Here is an 18,704-nt window from a genome sequence, read left to right as displayed (position 1 = left end):
CCCTTTTGGCTTCAGGAATTAGAGATGGTCTAGATAAGCGATACTGGAGAAGGCAATGGCACCCCACTCCAGTACTCTTGCCTGGAGAATCCCACAGACAGAGGAGCCTGGTGGGCTGCAGTCCATGGGGTCGCTAAGAGTCAGACACGACTGAGTGACTTCACTTTCACTTTTCGCTTTCATGCATTGGAGAAGGAAATGGCAACCCACTCCAGTGTTCTCGCCTGGAGAATCCCAGGGATGGGGGAGCCTGGTGGGCTGCGGTCTATGGGGTCGCACAAAGTCAGACACGACTGAGGCAACTTAGCAGCAGCAGCAGCAGCAGATAAGTGATCCAGATGTGCGTACTTACCAAGTCGCTTCAGTCGTGTCCAACTCTTTGCGACCCCATGGACTATAAACCACCAGGTTCCTCTGTTGATGGGATTCTCCAGGCAAGAATACTGGAGTGGTTTGCCATTTCCTTCTCCAGGGGATCTTCCTGACCCAGGGATCGAACCTGTGTCTCCTATGTCTCCCGCACTGGCAGGCGGGTTCTTAATCACTAGCGCCACCTGATGATCCAGACAGCTCTGTTCTAAAGGTATAGGAGTTGTTTCCTCAGGGCCAGAATTCTTAAAGAGATTTTTTTTTTTTTCTTCAGGCTTTCTCTGGAGTCTAAAGAATATTGTGACCACTTTGTCAAAAAATCGTTTTTCTGTGACCATCGTTTTATAGCCAAAATTTAGACCAGATAGTGCTCAACTTGGCCCTGATAACAAGGGCAGATTAGTCCCAGCAGGATTGTCCCCCTGGGGAAGTAGAAGTCTCTGTTTGATCAGCCCCAGTATGTTGATTACAGGAGGAAGTCCTGGACATAAGGGAACTTCAGTCCATTTTTCTATCCTGTGTCAATAAAGATCAATATTTTTAGACCATTTTTCTTGTCATTGGAACATAGCTTTAGATTGACCAGTTTTTTTCTCCCAAGGGGTTCCCAGGTGGAGTGTGGAACCTTTGGGTGAGCAATTCCCATATTAATTCGAGCAGTTTGAACAGGTGTCTGTGTGCTCAAACCAAATCAACAAAAGCAAACCGAACCAGAACTTCAGTCACACTCCAAATGAAACAAAAGGCGAAGAGATGCCCAGAAATCAAAAGCCAAGAGGCATAAATGCCAGACATGACTTCCCAGTTCCATTAGACCCGTGACCCGGCAGAGTCAGTGCCTGCAGCCTTTTTAAATTCTGATATAGTTTTAAGCAATTTCTTGTTGATTTTCTGTGAAGAAGTTACTCCATCATTTCCTCTTTTAGAAGCTTCTATAAACCAAAGGAAGCATGGCAGGCCTTTTCTAATTGTGCATGCAAAAGTATCAATTTTGGAATATCAAAAGAACCCCAGTTTGACCATTTTAGGTTGAGCTCTCTTCTAGTATAATTTCTCAATTAACTAGGTAATTGGATGTATGAGCTCCGCATGTATTGTACATGAATCTGGCTGGAGTGTTAGTCAGAGGCTGGCTTTCTGACACCCCTTTGTTTCTGTTTTTGAGACATTCTGTTTCCCATTTTAAGCTGAATTTGTCAGGGATAAAAATCACTAGTGAACTTGTGTGGTGGGCCCATGTGCTGCTCGTGAGCTTAACTCCTCTAGGAGTCACCCCAGAGTCGATTCAGCTCATCTTATGTGTCTTAGATTCTGCCTCCAGCAATCTAAGACCACTATGCCGTTCAGATCGCTGAATGGCCAGTTCTTATGTGCGTTTAGTTAATGAGTGGGTTTCCCCTACGGGCCCACTGCACGGTATGAGGACTAGGCCTCCACCACTCCCACAAATTTCTCAGTCACCTGAGAAAACCAAAACCAGCCAGGGGGAGCCTTGTCCCTTTTCTTCAGAGCAAAGCTCTCATATATTTTCCTCACTTTTATCCTGACAAATTCCATAATGGCAGTCAAACTGAGGAAAAGTGTCAGATCAGCCTCTTACTTAACCACTTAGCCAAGACCATTCAGTCCTCCACAATGGAGCGACCTTGGCATCTTTCAGCCAAGCCCCAGATATTCCTCGATTTATTTCACAATCAAGCCCCCCTCCCCCGTACCTTTCCACTGGGTGGGCAATTCCCCTGGCATCTTTCAGCCTGACTCCCACTCAGTATCTTTTGACTGGGTGGGAATTTCTTGGTATCTTCCAACCGAGCTCCACTCAGTGTCTAGACCATGAGTAGCTATGCCCTGGGTGTTTCACCCACCCCCACAACCCCAGTGTCTTTCCTACCGGGATGGGGCAGGTAACCTGCTCCACTGCCAAATAAAACTCAGAATCTCAATCAATATTGGAGATTCGAGAACCAGGAGAAATTTACCCAAATTTGTCTGCACTCCCTGAGGAGGCGGATGGGTGCAAGGGGCCACTGCGGGTACCCGGTTCCCCGTGGAGTCCAGTCGAAGTAAGGAAGTCCACTCTGGGTCCCTTTGTGGTCGCCATAACTGTTGACTTAAAAAAAAACGATGTACAACTTGAGAATTGTGAGTTAAGTTTTATTTGGGGCAAAATGAGGACCACAGCCCGGAAGGCAGCATCTCAAATAGCTCTGAGAGACTGCTCCAAAGCAGCAATATGGAAAGGTCAATATATAAGGTTTTGGTGAAGGAGGAGTTCAATCCCATGAAGCACTCATTTTACAAATGGTTTTTTGTTAGTCATGAGGATCTGATGTCACCATGAAGGGATTTAGTGCTTCTCTAGATATGAGGAGATTCAAGGATTGGGATCATAAAACCTGTTCCTAAAAACATCCAACTATCTAAAGGCCTGTCCCAGCAGATTCCCTGGAGCACAGAGTGCCTCCCTCCACCCTGAACTCCCTCAGGGGTTGTTGAAGGTCAACAGATGTAGCAGCATGAGGTTCAATCTCCATAGAGGCAGATGGCAAATGCCTTTGTTTTTCACTGCTTGACAGTGCCTTTGCTAACTGCCAATTTGTAGCTGACAATGGGGTCACAGAGTTGAACACAGCTGAGAGAACAACTGGAGGCCAAAGCACTTTGCTCAGAACCCCTCACTGGCCCCTCCTGACGAGGCTGCCCTTGTTGTGGCCCCTCTTTACACAGGATAAAACGGAGGTTCCCTTAGCACAGGTCCATGTGCTCAGTGCACAGTGAGAGACCAGTCACACGGAAATTTTGGAATTTGGAACAGGGAAAGTTTTATTGCAGGGCCATCCAAGGAAGCTGGTGGCTCAGGACCCACAAAAAACTCCTGAACTCCCAGAGGGGTTTCTGCAAAGCGTTTTTCAAGGCTAGGTGAGGGGACGCTGGGCACGGATTATGGGATCAGCTCCTGCACAATTCTCCTCATGGCTGATGAGGAGGTCACAGGGTGCTTGTTACAGGGATTAACATCATCCATCTTTTCCCACCAGTGGGTCTGGGGAGTAAACACTAATGGTCCTAAGTACTTAACATTTTCCATTAGGTTGGTGGGGCTTTTTCATTTGGAGAAGGACATGGCAACCCACTCCAATATTCTTGCCTGGAGAATCCCAGGGACAGAGACTGGAGGGCTATACGGTCTATGGGGTTACACAGAGTCGGAAAGGACTGAAGTGACTTAGCAGCAGCAGCAGCTTTTTCATTTGGAGCCTGTGCAGGCAGGGGACAGCCCAGGCTTTGGGTTTAGGTTTTGGTTTCAGTTTCCTTTATCCTTTTCCCGGAAAAAATGGTGGGTTGCTTTCGCCAAATTCTGGCCTTGGGCATTTCTGGGTTGGATGCTGGCCAGTAAGATCCTGTGAGAGGGGAGAGGGGCTCCCAGGGACACACCATAGGGCATGGGCGTTTTCATCTGTAAAAAACACCTCAGGAATGTGCACTAGATACTATTATCTCCATACTTCATAAAGGAGCTAAAACAGAAGATATGGGGGAGGAGTCTGCCCTGGGAAGGCCGCTTAGAGTCCTGTTCGGTTACAGTTCAGAGGGTTTTTGTGGAGTCCCGGGGTGGTAGAGGCAGTTGCTGGCAGAAAGAGCAAGTTCCTGCCTGGAGCCAGGACAAGGGCCTGGGTGGTTATTTGTTGCCTGGTGCGTCCCCTGGTGGCCATGTAGGACAACTGCAGTCTGAGTACTGTTTGAGGTCCAGCTCTTCCCTCTTCCTGCAGGCTCTGGTTGGTCCTCTGACACCCTCCATGGCTCCTGATGGTCCGCTCGGCAGGGGACAGAGACGCTAAGTGAACCCCAGCAAGGTCACCAGGAAATCCCTGAATTCAAAACCCAGTCTCTTAAGTCAGACACAACACCGCCCCAGTCACCACTCGTCTCAGCCTTCATTTCTCCCAGCTGGGGACTTGTGGCCAAAGAAAAGCCCTCTGCCTCTTCCGTTTGTGGTACAGAACACAGAGCTGGAGTTCACCGGCTGCTCAGTAACTACAATGGTCACCCTCAGAAACATGTAGGAGAAAGGCTAGGACTTGACAGGGGGTGTCTCAGGGAGCCCCACTCCCCTCTATCAGGATCTCACTGGCCAGCATCCAACCCAGAAAGCCCCAAGGCCAGAAATTGGCAAAAGCAACCCACCGTTTTTTCCCGGGGAAAGGAAAAAGGAAACTGAAACCTAAACTGCAAGCCTGACTGCCCTCTGCCTGCACAGGCTCCATTCGAGTATCGCCAACTCAGAGGATCCTCTTGGAGCTTCTCATTGGTCAGCACCGCTATTATGCTAATGAGTGGGCAGTCTTAGCCTATAAAGGTTCCAGGAGTTCAGGATGGCACTACTTCTTCTATTCACTACAGACCAGGGCTCATGGACACCGAGGAGGACATGAGTGAGTTCATGATGCCCTTAGATAAAGAAAAGGACTCGAGTGAGTCAGCGCTGTGTGGCCGCAAGCTGCCGCTGTGGCTGGGGCTCCTGCTGCTCCTGGCGGCGGTGGGGCTTCTTGTGCCCATGATCTACTTCGCTGTCATTGCCAACAGCAAGGCCTGCGTGGATGGCCTCCAAGCACAGAAGGAATGTCAGGAGCTCAACCAACACGTGCAGCGCCAGCTAAACCAGGCCCAGGAACTCTTACACGAGAAGGAAGCCGAAGCTGCTACCTGCAAACAGGCTGTGGTAAGCCATTGCAGCCCCTCGAGAGGGCCCCGGACTTGGAGGTCTCTCCCAGGGTCTTTGTGGAGATCGAGATAGACCTTGAAACTGTGTCCTTTTTGTCACCACCAGGGTGTGGGAACCTCCAAACTCTCTCTGGGGTGCTGGGGTATGTTGGGGGGAAGCCTTAAAACTCCTATTATGTGTGTCAGTATCCCTTTAGGGTATGAAGGATCTCTAAACTCTGGCGCTTGAATGGGGGGATCTAGAAACTCCTCTTGGGCAATCTTGGGGAGCAGAAATCCCTCTAGGGGCTGGGAACAGGACCTACCCAGCTCTTTGCACTGCATCCTGAGAGCCTTTGAAATTTTCACTTCTGTTCTAATATGGAGACGTTGAATCTCTTATGGACCTCTAACTTGGGCTTTGAAATCATCACTCCCACTTCCCACCCCCAGCCCCTTGTTTCTGGTTATAGAAGGAACTCTTAATCTTATTGGGCTATAGCCCAGGGCATCTAGAAAATTCTCCTAGAGTCTGGGCATGGGGAACCTCCACATTCTCTTCTGGGGGGCCTTCAAACTCCCATTTTGAGGATCACACTCTTACCGGTGTCCCGGGGAAGGTGGGAGGTTGTGCCCATTCTTCAGGGTAGAAGACTGAGGGGCCGGAGGAGGGTTGGATGGGAAATGAAGGGTGTGTGCATCTGAGCACCTCTGATCCCAGGGCTCAGGGAGGGGCCAGAACCCAGGCACAGGAGTCCAGGTTCTGACCCTCCCCTCTGACCCAGGTGACCCTGAGGGACTCTCTGAAGAAGGAGCAGGCACGAGTGGAGGAGCTTCAGGGTGAGAAAAGCAAATGACCAGGGTTCCTCAGAGTGGGCTAGGGGGGTAGCGACAGGTCAGGTGTTGAAAGGGAGTCCGGAGGGAGGGTCCCAGGGTTGTGATCAGGCAAGAGGAAGGGGGTCCAGATTCCATTTGGGGTGGGGGAGCCGGGAGCCGGGTTTCCCAGCTGGGGATGAATGAACACCGCGCTAAGTCACGTGATGTCCCGGCTGGGTGTCAGGTGGCTTAGCGAGGTCACTGTGTCCACGAGGCCCCTGAATCTGTACCCTATCCCTCAAACAGGAGAGTTGGCGACCTTGAACCAACAACTGCATGACCTTTCTGAGAAATTAAGGTGCGAGACCACGCCCCGGCCACGCCCCTTTCACTCCACCCCTACACTCCGGAGTCCCTTAGGCTCAGAAAAACCCCCGATGTCAGGGGACTAAGTTTAAGTCCCAGCCTCGTCCCATCTGTCACACATCCCTGGGGTGGCCGCTGCTCACTCTCCTCCCCAGCGACTTGGGGGAGGAGTGGAGATTCTTAAAGGCAAAGCGCAGATCCCCTGGACCCCTGGGGGCCGCAGCCTGAGTTCCCCGATTTCTATTCCAGAAGAAAGAGTGAGGCCTCAGCGGAGGATTACTCCTCTAGCTTCTACGTCCTGTTGTTCCTCGCGTTTCTTGTGGGTGTGGTGATGACCGCGGGTGTGCTCATCACCTGCAAGTGTCTGAAGAAATGAGGTCCCAGAAAGCCGGCCGGTAAGAAGGGGGTGTCTCGAGGGAGAAGAGAGCTCGGAGGGGCGGGGAGCTGGGCCTGGGTCAGGGTCTGGGGAGGTGGCCTGCCTGCGGGGCAGGCGGCTGGGCACCGGGGAGTGGAATCTGGAGACCGAGGGAGGGCTCAGTGAGTTGGGAGGGGTCCTGGAGTCTGGTGGGGCTGAGGGCGGAGCCCGGGATCCGTCTGCCTCTGACTCCCTATTCTGATATCTTTTAGGCCACAACCAGGACCGGGCCGACTCCAGCTCGGATTCCGGTTTGAGGCTTCCGGACCTGGCCAGTCCCGACAGGACCACATGGCAACACGGTTGTAGGGAGGATGGGGTAGCCTAAGGGGCCCAAGACAGGGCAGTCCTGAAAGGATGCCTTGAGACTGGGAAAGTAGCAGAGCTGGCCCAGGGCCGCCTAGAGCTAGGGATGGCACGCGAGTCGGGTTGCGGCCCCTCCATCTTGCTGACACTGCTCTGAGAAAGTCACTTTCCTCTTGGGTCTTTGGACTCGAAATGGAAACATCCCTTTTGGGGAGAAAACTGGACTCTCGAGTGTTTGGAGCGTCATTGGGTGACCTCCCAAAGCATCTGTGGCCTGCCCTGCAGACAAAGGTGGACATCCACTGACATCCACAACCAGCCTTCCGTGCTCTAGAATGGTCCTCAAGATCTCGGGGGTTCCAGCAGGCACCATCCCCCTGCATCCCCAGCCCTCTTCTCTGCTGGCAGCCTCTAAAGGGCCCCGGTGAGAGCTCCCTGCCTGCAGCTTTCTTCTCTCATCTCCTGGCTTCTCTCATCTCATTGCCGTTTCCTCTCCTGATGGCACCGGCTCCACGAGGAAACCGAGGCTGAGACGAGGGGCACTCTGCCCTGGCTCCCAGTCCCTTCCGGCGGAAAGTGCAGGGCTGCGGCTCACACTTGGAGGAGCAGACTCGGGACAGATCTGTGTCACCTTGTCCTGCCACCTCCATCCCCCAAGCTCCTATTCATCCCGCAGGACCCAGCTCTGGGAGCCCCCCCCCCCAGAGACTTCTCTGCTTCTCAAAATGAAGTCCTCGAAGAGTTCTCTGATGACGTGGTGGTTAGGATTCCAGGCTCCCGTGGCCTGGGGTCCATCCCTGGTCTAGGAACTAATATCCCATAAGCTGGGAGTCATGACCAATAAAAGGGAAAGAACGCTCTCCCTGTGTGTGCCTCCTGCTCCTAAAATGGTGTTTGATGGTGGCCTTCGTTAACTGAGCCCCTTATAAGCATATGGTTTCTACGTGACTACAAAGAATGTTCCCGAATGCTTTAGTGGAATGAAGCTTGTGAAAAATAACAAAGAGCCAAAGTGGAAACTGTTTGAGTGACAAAATAAATATCATCATGTGTAAAAGAAATATCCATGAGTTCGCAGGAATATAAGTACATGACTGACTAAAACAATAAATGAAAGAGAGGAGAAAAATCTCCCAGGCCGAAGAATATCAAATAACATACACAAATATCTCACCCTCAAAAGGATGATGTGCGGGTCCCATGGCTTTGGTGTGGGCTATAAATCGTCACCTCTTTCCAGAAGGCACAGGTGGAAGAGAGGAAGGAGGTAGCTTTCTGGTGGAGACGCCTGACGGACACCACCTCAGCCAGGGCATCATGATCAACATCACAGGGTAAGTCAGGCTGATAGCCCATATCCTGGACACATGAGTGTCATGAGAACAGCACGTGCCCTCTCTGGTCCTTCTCGCCAAAGGCCAGTCCAACCATGAGAACAACCCCAGACCAATCCCACCCGAGGACCACCGTACAGAACACCTGACTCTCCACTCTCAATGTCATCACGACCAGGAAAGCCTGAGACTCTACCTGACCCAAGGGAGCCTACAGAAGCATCAGGACTCAGTGTCCTGTGAGGATCTGGGGGCAGAAAAAGGACATTAGGGGAAACTGAGGAGATGGGAATAATGCATGGACTCAGTTAATCCTGTTATCAGTCAGCACTGGTTCACACATTGCAACACGTGCACCTTAGAGATGAAAGATGACCAAAGTGGTGGAAATGGAAATAGAGTCTATGGAATGTTTCTGGACTGTCTTTGCTGGATTTGTGCAAACCAAAATAAAGTGAGTCTTTAAAAAATAACAAAGGTTGGGACTTCCCTGGTGGTCTGGTGGTTAAGGCACCTCCGCAGGGGACATGGGTGAGCTCTGTTGTCAGGGAACTAAGATCCCACATTCTGCAAGTCACAGCCAAAGAACAGAAGGAAAAAAAAAAAAGATAGTTTAGGACTTTCGTAGTGATCCGGTGGGTGAGACTCCACTCTCCCAGTGCAGAGGGGCATGATTTGACCCTGATCAGGAAACTAGATCTCATAGGCAACAAGTAAGATTCCATGTGTCCAGGCAAAGATTCAGCCTGCCACGAATAAGACCTGGCACAGACAATTATATACATACATATGTTTTTTAAAGCATAAATTCAGAAGAATATGCATTACTTTTTCCAATCAAAATCTTAGAGGGAAAACTCACAAGCTTCCTGTTTCCAGGGCTGAGACTAGAATGAGGGGAATGCAGCACGGGCTTTGGTTGCAAAATGAGGGTGGGGGTGGGGGGGGCACAAAGTTCTATTATGTTCATCCCCATTTACGGCTATGGAAACTAAGGCTAGGATGAAATCACTTGCCCAGGTCTGGCAGGGAGACAGGGCTGAGCACATGCAACCTTGACCCCTATCTCAAATCATGGTCCTAAGCTGACCCTGAAGTTCAAAATTCAGCCCAGTGGAGCTCAGATACCAGCTTTGCCAAGGGCCCTGTCTTTGCACCTGGAGTCCTAGCCTGGGAGGGAGGCCCTCCTCAGGAGACACACAGGCTCCATGTCAGTCTCCACAGCAAGTCCATCCCTGATCTCTGGGTCATTTGGCTGCTGAGTGGCTTTAATGGAGTTGGAGTGGGGGTGGGGTGAGGAAATTGTCATTGTTCAGTCACTAGGTGGTGTCCCTGGCTTTGCAGCCCCATGGACTGCAGCTTGCCAGGCTCCTTTGTCTTCCACTATCTTCCAGAGTTTGCTCAAATGAGTCGGTGATGCTATCAAACCAACTTATCCTCTGCTGCCGCCTTCTCCACTTGCCTTCAGTATTTCTCAGCATCAGGGTCTTTTCCAATGAGTTGGCTCTTCCAATCAGGTGGCCAAAATATTGGAGCTTCAGCATCAGTCCTTCCAATGAATACTTAGGGTTGCTTTCCTTTAGGATTGACTGGTTTGATCTCCTTGCTGTCCAAGGATCTCTCAACAGTCTTCTCCAGCACCTCAGTTCGAAAGCATCGATTCTTCAGCACTCAACCTTCTTTATGGTCCAACTCTCCCATCCATACATGACTACTGAAAAGACCATAACTTAAATACATGGAATTCTGTTGGAAACGTGATGTGTCTGCTTCTTAATATCCTGTCTAGGTTTGTCAGAGCTTTTCTTCCAAGGAGCAAATGTCTTTTAATTTCATGGATGTAGTACCCATGCTCAGTGATTTTGGAAACCAAGAAAATAAAATCAGTCACAGTTTCTGCTTTTTCTGATTTTATTTTCCATGAAGTGATGGGACCAGATGCCTTGACCGTAGTTTGTTGCTTGCTGTATTTCAATCCAGGTTTTTCATTCTCCTCTTTCACTTCATCAAGAGGCTCTTTAGTTCATCTCCCCTTTCTGCATTAGAGTGGTGCCCTCTGCATGTCTGAAGCTGTTGATATTTCTCCTGGAAGTCTTGATTCCTGCTTGTCATTCATCCAGGCCAGCCTTTCACATGTTGTACTCTGCATAAAGTTAATGCAGTGTGTCACGCAGTGTGACAATATAAAGCCATGTCTCACTCCTTTCTCAATTTTGAGCCAGTCAGTGGTTCCAGGTCCAATTCTAAGTTTGCCTTGTGACCCGTATACGGGCTTCTCAGGAGACAGATAACATGGTCGGGCACTCTCATCTCTTTCAGAATTTTCCACAGTTTGTTGTGATCCACACAGTCAAAGCCTTTAGCACAGTCAATGAAGCAAAAGTAAATTTTTTTCTGGAACTCCGTTGCTTTCTCCACAATCCAAAGAATGTTGGCAATTTTACCTCTGGTTCCTCTGCTGTTTTGAAACCCACCTCAGACAATGGATGTTCTTGGTTCCTGTACTGCTAAAGCCTAGCCTGAAGGACTTTGAGCAAACCCTGCTAGCATGTGAAATGAGCACAATTGTATGGTAGTTGGAACATTCTTTGGCATTGCCTTCCTTGAGATTGGAATGAAAACTGACCTCTTCCAGTTCTGAGTTTTACAAATCTGCTGACATCTTGAGAGCAGCACTTTAACAGCGTCATCTTCTAGGATTTGAAACAGCTCAGCTGGAACTCCATCACCTCCACTAGCTTTGATTATAGCAATGCTTCCTAAGGCCCACTTAACTTCACACTCCAGGATGTTCAGCTCTAGGTGAGTGACCATAGCATTACGGTTATCTAGGTCACAAAGACCTTTCCTCTATAGTTTTTCTGTGTATTCTTGCCACCTTTTCTTAGTTATTTCTGTTTCTCTTAGCTCCTTACTGTATCTGTCCTTTATTGTGCTCGTCTTCTCATGAAATGTTCCCATGATATCTCCAGTTTTTCAGAAGAATTCTCTAGTCTTTCCCACTCTACTGTTTTTTTCTATTTCTTTGCATTGTTCCTTGAAAAAGGCCTTCTTATGTCTCCTTGCTGTTCTCTGAAACTCTGCCTTGAGTCGGGTTTATCTCCCTTCTCCCTTGCCTTTCACTTTTCTTCTTTCCTCAACTGTTTGTGAGGCTTCCTCAGACAACCCTGGTGGCTCAGACAGTAAAAATCCGCCTGCAATGCAGGAGACCTGGGTTCAATCCCTGGGTTGTACAGATCCCCTGGAGGAGGGCATGGCAACCCACTCTGGTATTCTTGCCTGGAGAATCCCCATGGACAGAGCTGCCTGGTGGGCTAGAGTCCATGGGATGGCAAAGAGTCCGACACGCCTGAGCCACTAAGCACAGACAGCCACTTTGCCTTCAGGTATGTTTTTGGCCTCGGAACGGTTTTGTCCCTGACCCCTGTATGGTGTTATAAACCTCCCTCCATAGTTAACCAGGCGCTCTGTCTACCAGATCTAACCCTTTGAGTCTATTCATCACCTCCACTGTACGGGATTGGATTTAGGTCATACCTGAATGGCCTAGTGGTTTTCCACTACTTCCTTTAATTTAAGCCTGAATTTGGCAAGAAGGAGTCATGATCTGAGCCACAGTCAGCTCCAGGTCTTATTTTTGCTCACTGTATAGAGCTTCTCCATCTCTGGGGGCAAAGAACATAATCTGATTTCAGATAGACTATCTGGTGATGTCCACGTGTAGTGCCGTCTCTTGAGTTGTTGGAAGCGGGTCTTTGCTGTGAGCCGCGTAACTAGGCAGAGGGGTGTCATCCTGAACACCAGGATCCCTGGCTTTGGCCCCAAGTACCATCTGATCAAGCGGATGGCAAACCCTGCAAATGGCTGAGCCAACAGGACCTGGGTAGTGGTCGGGCTGTGGTGAAAGAAGACAGTGGACAGGTGCACAGTTGCCTCCAGAAGTCACTCCCTGCAACAGGAAGTGTGTGATCAGGCCAGTCTCCAGCAGGAAGATCTGGCTCCCTTGACCATTTGGAAGGGAGATCAGTGCAGCCTGAGTTCCCTGGAATGTCACTCCAGGGTCCCACCCCCTTTGGAGGGCTCTCCCTAGACACCTCCCGCCCACGTCTTTTGGGTTCTGAGTGTCCCAAATGGATTTGATCTTCTTTCCTCAAAATGTACTCCTCACTCCTGGGCCTGATTTCCACGTTTCCCCCCAGTCCATCTGCCCTGAGTCACACGCCCAGCCACACGGGCACTGAGTGCCTACTGGATGCAAAGCGCCTTACTCAGAAGTCCTCATTGGCCCCTCCTGACGAAGCCGCTCCTCTGATGACCCCACGTTACAGACGAGGAAACTGAGCTTCCGTGAACTGAAATCCGTGTCCCTGGCACACAGTGAGGACAGACACACAGAAATTGTGGGGTTTGCAGCAGAGGAAGCTTCATTGCAGGGCCCCGCAAGGAGGCCGGTCGCTCATGTCCCCAGAGAATCCTGACCCCTCCAGAGGTCTCTGAAAAGCATTTTCAAGACCCAGGGGAGGGGCCAGTGGGCCCAGGGCATGGGACGATTCTCTGAGTGACTGATGGTGAAGTCACAGGGGTTAACATTATCAATCCTTTTCCACCAGTAGGTCTGGGGGCTACATGTCCTGATCCACATGTGGTTAACATCTTCCATTTGGTGTGTGGCTTGGTAGGAGGAAGGGGGGTGGCATTTTCACACCTGTGAAAACAACTCAGGAACGGGTATTAGATACTATTATCTCCATACTTCATAAAGGAGCTAAAACAAAAGATATGGGGGAGGAGTCTGCCCTGGGAAGGCCGCTTAGAGTCCTGTTCGGTTACAGTTCAGAGGGTTTTTGTGGAGTCCCGGGGTGGTAGAGGCAGATGCTGGCAGAAACAGCAAGTTCCTGCCTGGAGCCAGGACAAGGGCCTGGGTGGTTGTTTGTTGCCTGTGGTGCGTCCCCTGGTGGCCGTGTAGGACAACTGCAGTCTGAGTAGTATTTGAGGTCCAGCGCTTCTCTCCTCTCCCTGCAGGCTCTGGTCGGTCCTCTGACACCCTCCATGTCTCCTGATGGTCCACTTGGCAGGGGACAGAGACGCTAAGTGAACCCTTCAAGGTCACCAGGAGATTCCTGAATTCAAAACCCAGTCTCCTCAGTCACACACAACACCGCCCCAGTCACCACTCACGTCTCAGCCTTCATTTCTCCCAGCTGGGGACTTGGCCCCCCTAAAAAGCCCTCTGCCTCTTCCGTTTGTGGTACAGACGAACACAGAGCTGGAGTGCACCGGCTGCTCAGTAACTGCAATGGTCACCCTCAGAAACATGTAGGAGAAGGGCTAGGACATGACATGGGGTGTCCCAGGAGCCCCACTCCCCTCTCTCAGGATCTCACTGGCCACCATCCAACCCAGAAAGCCCCAAGGCCAGAAATTGGCAAAAGCAACTCAGCTTTTTTTCCCGGGAAAAGGAAACTGAAACCGAAACCTAAACGGATTGCCTGGGCTGTCCCCTGGCTGCACAGGCTTCATTGGAGTGTCGCCAAGTCACCCCAGTCCTCCTGGAGCTTGTCATTGGTCGGCACCGCTATTATGCTAATCAAGGGGCAGTCCTAGCCCATAGAGGTTCCAGCAGTTCCATTTGGCACTACTTCTATTCACTACAGACTAGTGCCCATGGACACCGAGGAGGACATGAGTGACTCTGTGATGCCCATAGATAAAGAAAAGGACTCGAGTGAGTCAGCGCTGTGTGGCCACAAGCTGCCGCTGTGGCTGGGGCTCCTGCTGCTCCTGGCGGCGGTAAGTCTGCTTGGGACCCTGATCTACTTCGCTGTCATTGCCAACAGCAAGGCCTGCGTGGATGGCCTCCAAGCACAGAAGGAATGTCAGGAGCTCAACCAACACGTGCAGCGCCAGCTAAACCAGGCCCAGGAACTCTTACATGAGAAGGAAGCCGAAGCTGCTACCTGCAAACAGGCTGTGGTAAGCCATTGCAGCCCCTCGAGAGGGCCCCGGACTTGGAGGTCTCTCCCAGGGTCTTTGTGGAGATCGAGATAGACCTTGAAACTGTGTCCTTTTTGTCACCACCAGGGTGTGGGAACCTCCAAACTCTCTCTGGGGTGCTGGGGTATGTTGGGGGGAAGCCTTAAAACTCCTATTATGTGTGTCAGTATCCCTTTAGGGTATGAAGGATCTCTAAACTGGCGCTTGAATGGTGGGATCTAGAAACGCCCCTTGGGCCAATCTTGGGGAACAGAAATCCCCTCTAGGGGCTGGGAACAGGACCTAGCCAGCTCTTACCACTGCATCCTGAGAGCCTTTGAACTTTTCACTTCTGTTCTAACATGGAGGACCTTGAAACTCTGTGGACCTCTAACTTGGGCTTTGAAATCATCACTCCCACTTCCCACCCCCAGACCCTTGTTTCTGGTTATAGAAGGAACTCTATAGCCCAGGGCATCTAGAAAATTCTCCTAGAGTCTGGGCATGGGGAACCTCCACATTCTCTTCTGGAGGGCCTTCAAAACTCCCATTTTGAGGATCACACTCTTACCAGTGTCCAGGGGAAGGTGGGAGGTTGTGCCCATTCTTCAGGGTAGAAGACTGAGGGGCCGGGCGGTGGGGTGGATGAGTGGGAAATGAAGGGTGTGTGCATCTGAGCACCTCTGATCCCAGGGCTCAGGGAGGGGCCAGAACCCAGGCACAGGAGTCCATTTTCTGACCCTCCCCTCTGACCCAGGTGACCCTGAGGGACTCTCTGAAGAAGGAGCAGGCACGAGTGGAGGAGCTTCAGGGTGAGAAAAGCAAATGACCAGGGTTCCTCAGAGTGGGCTAGGGGGGTAGCGACAGGTCAGGTGTTGAAAGGGAGTCCGGAGGGAGGGTCCCAGGGTTGTGATCAGGCAAGAGGAAGGGGGTCCAGATTCCATTTGGGGTGGGGGAGCCGGGAGCCGGGTTTCCCAGCTGGGGATGAATGAACACCGCGCTAAGTCACGTGATGTCCCGGCTGGGTGTCAGGTGGCTTAGGGAGATCACTGTGTCCACGAGGCCCCTGAATCTGTACTCCATCCCTCAAACAGGAGAGTTGGCGGCTTTGAAGCAACAACTGCATGATGTTCTGACGAAAGAAAGGTGCGAGACCACGCCCCGGCCACGCCCCTTTCACTCCACCCCCACACTCCCGAGTCCCTTCGGCTCAGAAAAAACCCGGATGCTCAGGGGACTAAGTTTAAGTCCCAGCCGCGTCCCATCTGTCACACAACCCTGGGGTGGCCGCTGCTCACTCTCCTGCCCAGCGGCTTGGTGAGGGAGGAGTGGAGATTCTTAAGGGCAGATCCCCTGGAGCCCAGGGGGCCGCAGCCTGAGTTCCCCTATTTCTATTCCAGAAGAAAGAGTGAGGCCTCAGGGGAGGACAACAGTTCAATGTGGTTTTTCATGTTGCTTGTGTGTACGCTCATCATCTGCAAGTGTCTGAAGAAATGAGGTCCCAGAAAGCCGGCCGGTAAGAAGCGGGTGTCTCGAGGGAGAAGAGAGCTCGGAGGGGCGGGGAGCTGGGCCTGGGTCAGGGTCTGGGGAGGTGGCCTGCCTGCGGGGCAGGCGGCTGGGCACCGGCGAGTGGAATCTGGAGACCGAGGGAGGGCTCAGTGAGTTGGGAAGGGCCCTAGAGTCTGGTGGGGCTGGGGGCGGAGCCCGGGATCCGTCTGCCTCTGATTCCCTATTCTGATATCTTTTAGGCCACAACCAGGACCGGGCCGACTCCAGCTCGGATTCCGGTTTGAGGCTTCCGGACCTGGCCAGTCCTGACAGGACCACATGGCAACACGGTTGTAGGGAGGATGGGGTAGCCTAAGGGGCCCAAGACAGGGCAGTCCTGAAAGGATGCCTTGAGACTGGGAAAGTAGCAGAGCTGGCCCAGGGCCGCCTAGAGCTAGGGATGGCACGCGAGTCGGGTTGCGGCCCCTCCATCTTGCTGACACTGCTCTGAGAAAGTCACTTTCCTCTTGGGTCTTTGGACTCGAAATGGAAACATCCCTTTTGGGGAGAAAACTGGACTCTCGAGTGTTTGGAGCGTCATTGGGTGACCTCCCAAAGCATCTGTGGCCTGCCCTGCAGACAAAGGTGGACATCCACTGACATCCACAACCAGCCTTCCGTGCTCTAGAATGGTCCTCAAGATCTCGGGGGTTCCAGCAAGCACCATCCCCCTGCATCCCCAGCCCTCTTCTCTGCTGGCAGCCTCTAAAGGGCCCCGGTGAGAGCTCCCTGCCTGCAGCTTTCTTCTCTCATCTCCTGGCTTCTCTCATCTCATTGCCGTTTCCTCTCCTGATGGCACCGGCTCCACGAGGAAACCGAGGCTGAGACGAGGGGCACTCTGCCCTGGCTCCCAGTCCCTTCCGGCGGAAAGTGCAGGGCTGCGGCTCACACTTGGAGGAGCAGACTCGGGACAGATCTGTGTCACCTTGTCCTGCCACCTCCATCCCCCAAGCTCCTATTCATCCCGCAGGACCCAGCTCTGGGAGCCCCTCCCCAGAGACTTCTCTGCTTCTCAAAATGAAGTCCTCGAAGAGTTCTCTGATGACGTGGTGGTTAGGATTCCAGGCTCCCGTGGCCTGGGGTCAATCCCTGGTCTAGGAACTAATATCCCATAAGCTGGGAGTCATGACCAATAAAAGGGAAAGAACGCTCTCCCTGTGTGTGCCTCCTGCTCCTAAAATGGTGTTTGATGGTGGCCTTCGTTAACTGAGCCCCTTATAAGCATATGGTTTCTACGTGACTACAAAGAATGTTCCCGAATGCTTTAGTGGAATGAAGCTTGTGAAAAATAACAAAGAGCCAAAGTGGAAACTGTTTGAGTGACAAAATAAATATCATCATGTGTAAAAGAAATATCCATGAGTTCGCAGGAATATAAGTACATGACTGACTAAAACAATAAATGAAAGAGAGGAGAAAAATCTCCCAGGCCGAAGAATATCAAATAACATACACAAATATCTCACCCTCAAAAGGATGATGTGCGGGTCCCATGGCTTTGGTGTGGGCTATAAATCGTCACCTCTTTCCAGAAGGCACAGGTGGAAGAGAGGAAGGAGGTAGCTTTCTGGTGGAGACGCCTGACGGACACCACCTCAGCCAGGGCATCATGATCAACATCACAGGGTAAGTCAGGCTGATAGCCCATATCCTGGACACATGAGTGTCATGAGAACAGCACGTGCCCTCTCTGGTCCTTTTCGACAAAGGCCAGTCCAACCATGAGAACAACCCCAGACCAATCCCACCTGAGGACCACCGTACAGAACACCTGACTCTCCACTCTCAATGTCATCACGACCAGGAAAGCCTGAGACTCTGCCTGACACAAGGGAGCCTACAGAAGCATCAGGACTCAGTGTCCTGTGAGGATCCGGGGGCAGAAAAAGGACATTAGGGGAAACTGAGGAGATGGGAATAATGGGTGGATTTCAGTTAATCCTGTTATTGGTCAGCACTGGTTCCTACATTGCAACATGTGCACCTTAGAGATGAATGGTGACCAAAGTGGTGGAAATGGAAATAGAGTCTATGGAATGTTTCTGGACTGTCTTTGCTGGGTTCATGCAAACCAAAATAAAGTGAGTCTTTAAAAAATAACAAAGGTTGGGACTTCCCTGGTCTGGTGGTTAAGGCATCTCACTTAAACTGCAGGGGACATGGGTGAGATCTGTTGTCAGGGAACTAAGATCCCACATTCTGCAAGTCACAGCCAAAAAACAGAAGAAAAAGATAGATTAGGACTTTCCTAGTGATCCGGTGGGTGAGACTCCACTCTCCCAATGCAGGGGGGGCCTGATTTGGCCCTGATCAGGAAACTAGATCCCACAGGCAACAAATAAGATTCCATGTGTTGCAACAAAGATTCAGCCTGCCACGAATAAGACCTGGCACAGACACTATATATATATACCTATATTTTATAAAGCATAAATTCAGAAGAATATGCATTACTTTTTCCAATCAAAATCTTAGAGGGAAAACTCACAAGCTTCCTGTTTCCAGGGCTGAGACTAGAATGGGGGGAATGCAGCACGGGCTTTGGTTGCAAAATGAGGGTGGGGGTGGGGGGGGCACAAAGTTCTATTATGTTCATCCCCATTTACGGCTATGGAAACTAAGGCTAGGATGAAATCACTTGCCCAGGTCTGGCAGGGAGGCAGGGCTGAGCACATGCAATCTGGACCCCTATCTCAAATCATGGTCCTAAGCTGACCCTAAAGTTCAAATTTCAGCCCACTGGAGCCCCGATATCTGCCGGCATCCAGCTCTAGCAGCCAGGGATTCAACCTGAAGAGATGAACAGTGTGGGCGATGAGACAGCCTCTCAGTTTTCTTGGACTGCCTATTTATTTCAAGTTTAAGATTCTCTTTTA

At 51.2% G+C, this 18,704-nt stretch overlaps 2 protein-coding genes across 4 annotated transcripts; both read left to right on the top strand.

Annotated features, from left to right (window-relative positions):
* Positions 1–4,715: 4,715 nt before the first annotated feature.
* LOC123466193 (bone marrow stromal antigen 2-like) lies at positions 4,716–8,780 on the top strand. Of its 2 annotated transcripts, XM_045166766.1 has the most exons (5): positions 4,722–5,089; positions 5,856–5,910; positions 6,193–6,244; positions 6,502–6,647; positions 6,880–8,780. In XM_045166766.1, exons 1-4 carry the CDS (start codon positions 4,781–4,783, stop codon positions 6,626–6,628), a joined length of 543 nt encoding a protein of 180 aa, XP_045022701.1. In that variant the 5' UTR covers positions 4,722–4,780; the 3' UTR covers positions 6,629–6,647; positions 6,880–8,780. The 2 variants fall into 2 exon arrangements, with proteins under 2 accessions (XP_045022702.1, XP_045022701.1); XM_045166767.1 differs by lacking the exons at positions 6,193–6,244; positions 6,880–8,780 and having other exon boundaries at positions 4,716–5,089; positions 6,502–6,637.
* A 5,112-nt stretch (positions 8,781–13,892) lies between these two features.
* Positions 13,893–17,928, top strand: LOC102395641 (bone marrow stromal antigen 2). Of its 2 annotated transcripts, XM_025293798.3 has the most exons (5): positions 13,908–14,280; positions 15,038–15,092; positions 15,375–15,426; positions 15,681–15,796; positions 16,029–17,928. In XM_025293798.3, exons 1-4 carry the CDS (start codon positions 13,972–13,974, stop codon positions 15,775–15,777), a joined length of 513 nt encoding a protein of 170 aa, XP_025149583.2. In that variant the 5' UTR covers positions 13,908–13,971; the 3' UTR covers positions 15,778–15,796; positions 16,029–17,928. The 2 variants fall into 2 exon arrangements, with proteins under 2 accessions (XP_045022700.1, XP_025149583.2); XM_045166765.1 differs by lacking the exon at positions 15,375–15,426 and having other exon boundaries at positions 13,893–14,280.
* The last annotated feature ends 776 nt before the right edge of the window (positions 17,929–18,704 follow it).

Source organism: Bubalus bubalis, chromosome 9 (genome assembly GCF_019923935.1).
Source record: "Bubalus bubalis isolate 160015118507 breed Murrah chromosome 9, NDDB_SH_1, whole genome shotgun sequence".
In the NCBI taxonomy this organism is placed as follows: Eukaryota; Metazoa; Chordata; class Mammalia; order Artiodactyla; family Bovidae; genus Bubalus; species Bubalus bubalis.
Note: the sequence above shows the minus strand (reverse complement) of the source record. Positions and strands in the feature narration are given on the sequence as shown.